We start from the raw sequence: 2,338 nt of genomic DNA, 5'->3' as shown, positions 1-2,338 counted from the left end.
CACAAAGGCGTGCTACCAATAGTTTCTTCGCATCATGATACTGACAAAACACCTTGATTCATCACAAAAAAAAAAGCAGCACATCATTTATAGGTTCTTATGACAGTCAAATAGCATAACATCTCTACTACTATTTGCAAGATAACACACCACTAACATTGCCTACAGAAATCTTTACGACATACAAGTTTAGCGACTATATGGGCATATTTTGTCTTTCTAATAGCAGCAAACCATATGCATTTTGAGTCAGGATGAGAAATTCGATGTGCGGTTGTACATGACAGCAGGCCATAGCACAAGTAGGCAAGCAAGTAGTTGCTATATCTTGGCGTATGACTGCTAAAAGAGTAACCGAATGCCAACCTTGGTGCGGGCGAAGACTTTGGCGAGGTCAGGGTCGTTCTTGATGAGCGTGGCGATGCGGCCGGGGGTGGCCACGACAACGTGGGGACGGCGCGCGAGGCCCTTGGCCTGCGCGAGCGAGTCGAACCCTCCAATCGCCGCGAGGCACCTGAGCCCCAGCGGCGAGCCGAGCGCGCGGAACTGCTCGGCGAGCTGCGCCGCGAGCTCCCGCGTGGGCGCGAGCGCGAGCGCGGCGACGCCGAAGGGGTCCTCGCCGAGGCGGTGCAGGATGGGGAGCGCGAACGCGGCCGTCTTGCCGCTGCCCGTCTCGGCGATGCCGAGCACGTTCTCGCCGGCGAGCGCGCGCGGGATGCACCGCCGCTGCACGGCCGTGGGGCGCCGCATACCCAGGGAGGTGCACACGTCGACCAGCCACTCCGACAGGCCGAGGTCCGCGAAGGAGGCGAGCGCGTCGGCGGCGGCGCCGTCCGCGCTGCAGGTGTCGCCGTGGTCGGTCTCGACGGTGGGTGCCGGGTCGGCGTCAGAGTCGGAGCCGGAGTCGTCGGAGTCGCCAGAGCCGCCGTGGTCGGTCTGGACGGCGGGAGAAAGGTCGGGTTTTGGGGGTTTCGGCTGGGACTGGACTTGGGGCTGAGGCTCGGTCCGGCGACTGGACTTGGGCTTGGAGAAGAGGAGGAACGGGCGGGCCTCGCCGTCGACCTCCATCGGCCCCGTGCTTCGTGGCGGCGCCGGCGGCGGCAGAGGGGGGGTCGAGCAGGGGGGTAGGCGCGGGAGAGGGGCGGCGGAGGAGGAAGTGGGAAGTTTAGGGTTGGGACGCACAAACTCGAAACACAAGTATACCAAAAAAAAACAGAAAAAGAAAATAGAATGTCTAACCAGCATCATCTGATTTCCATTTTGATATCAGTCAGATTACATATATGTAGACCTAACGGCATAGACTGCAAAATCAGCTTCTTCTTTTTTACAATCAGCTTGCTGCAAAGTCTAGAACCACATGAACTGAGATGTTCGCAGTAGGAATTCGAAATGAAATCTTAGGGTAGAAATTCATTTGCTCTAAACGGTGACAGAATACCTTTATATGGAATCTTAGGAATTCCATTTCTTCAAAACTCTTTTTGTTTCTCTGTTCCAGGTGAGAAACTGTAGTTTGGTTGAGATCACTGTTGACCTCATCCGAACCTAGCTGTCTGTAGAGATGGACACTATCACACCAAAAACTGGAAAACCGAATCGAACCAAACTGTTTTAACCAATTTGTTTGTTTGTTCAATGTATGATTGTTAGGCGGTTTTTAGTGTCTGGTGTACATTCGGTTTACAGTGGTCAAAAACCATAACCATCGAATAAGTTGATACTTTTTTTAAGACAAACTCATGGTTCTTTTATCTTCTTTTTTTAGAACTGTAAACCTTTATTAAACATCCAAGTTCATAGAAATACAGATAATATTGGACAAAACATCAAGCCACACAGGATGCCCAAGAGGTAAGGAAGAAACTGCCTTTGCAAGAGAATGAGCCTCTCCATTGTGTACCCTCTTTTCATGAACAAACTCCAGATTAAGAAATGCTTCCCTACGATGATTAATATCTCGGAGTATGGCTGCATAACGGCATGGAGCAAAGAATCAAATGTTGGTCACTGCCTCTGCACAATCAGTAGCAATGCAGACGGACTGAACCTAGAGATCCGTCGCTAGGGATAAGGCTTTGTTGCACGCGTGTGCCTCCAATGTCGCCGGGTCAACAAGGCCATCATACACGACCGTTGAGGCGTCGAGAAATAGATCATGCTTGTCTCTATACACCGCTGTTGCTGCTCCAAGTTTTCCACTACTGGCCTGCCCGCCATCAACATTTATCTTAGTGTCATGTTGTGATGGTGGTGGCCAGCCTAAAGCTTGGCGCTGTCTTGTTCCCGTCATATGCAGATCTCTTTGTATTTCATTCGGCTCCCTGGCCCTTACATG

General features: G+C 51.8%; 1 protein-coding gene across 1 annotated transcript in view; it reads right to left on the bottom strand.

Moving 5' to 3' along the window:
* LOC123187844 (DEAD-box ATP-dependent RNA helicase 36) overlaps nucleotides 1-1,182 on the bottom strand; it is a 5,887-nt gene extending 4,705 nt beyond the window's left edge. The window contains exon 1 of the mRNA XM_044599805.1: nucleotides 367-1,182. Within this exon, the coding sequence (XP_044455740.1) occupies nucleotides 367-1,068 (702 nt within the window). The 5' untranslated portion in view covers nucleotides 1,069-1,182. The remainder of the gene's footprint in view (nucleotides 1-366) is intronic.
* Nucleotides 1,183-2,338: the final 1,156 nt, after the last annotated feature.

Source organism: Triticum aestivum, chromosome 2A (assembly GCF_018294505.1).
Source record: "Triticum aestivum cultivar Chinese Spring chromosome 2A, IWGSC CS RefSeq v2.1, whole genome shotgun sequence".
NCBI classification, from domain to species: Eukaryota; Viridiplantae; Streptophyta; class Magnoliopsida; order Poales; family Poaceae; genus Triticum; species Triticum aestivum.
The sequence above is the reverse complement of the archived record's forward strand: the minus strand, read 5'-3'. Positions and strand labels throughout refer to the sequence as shown.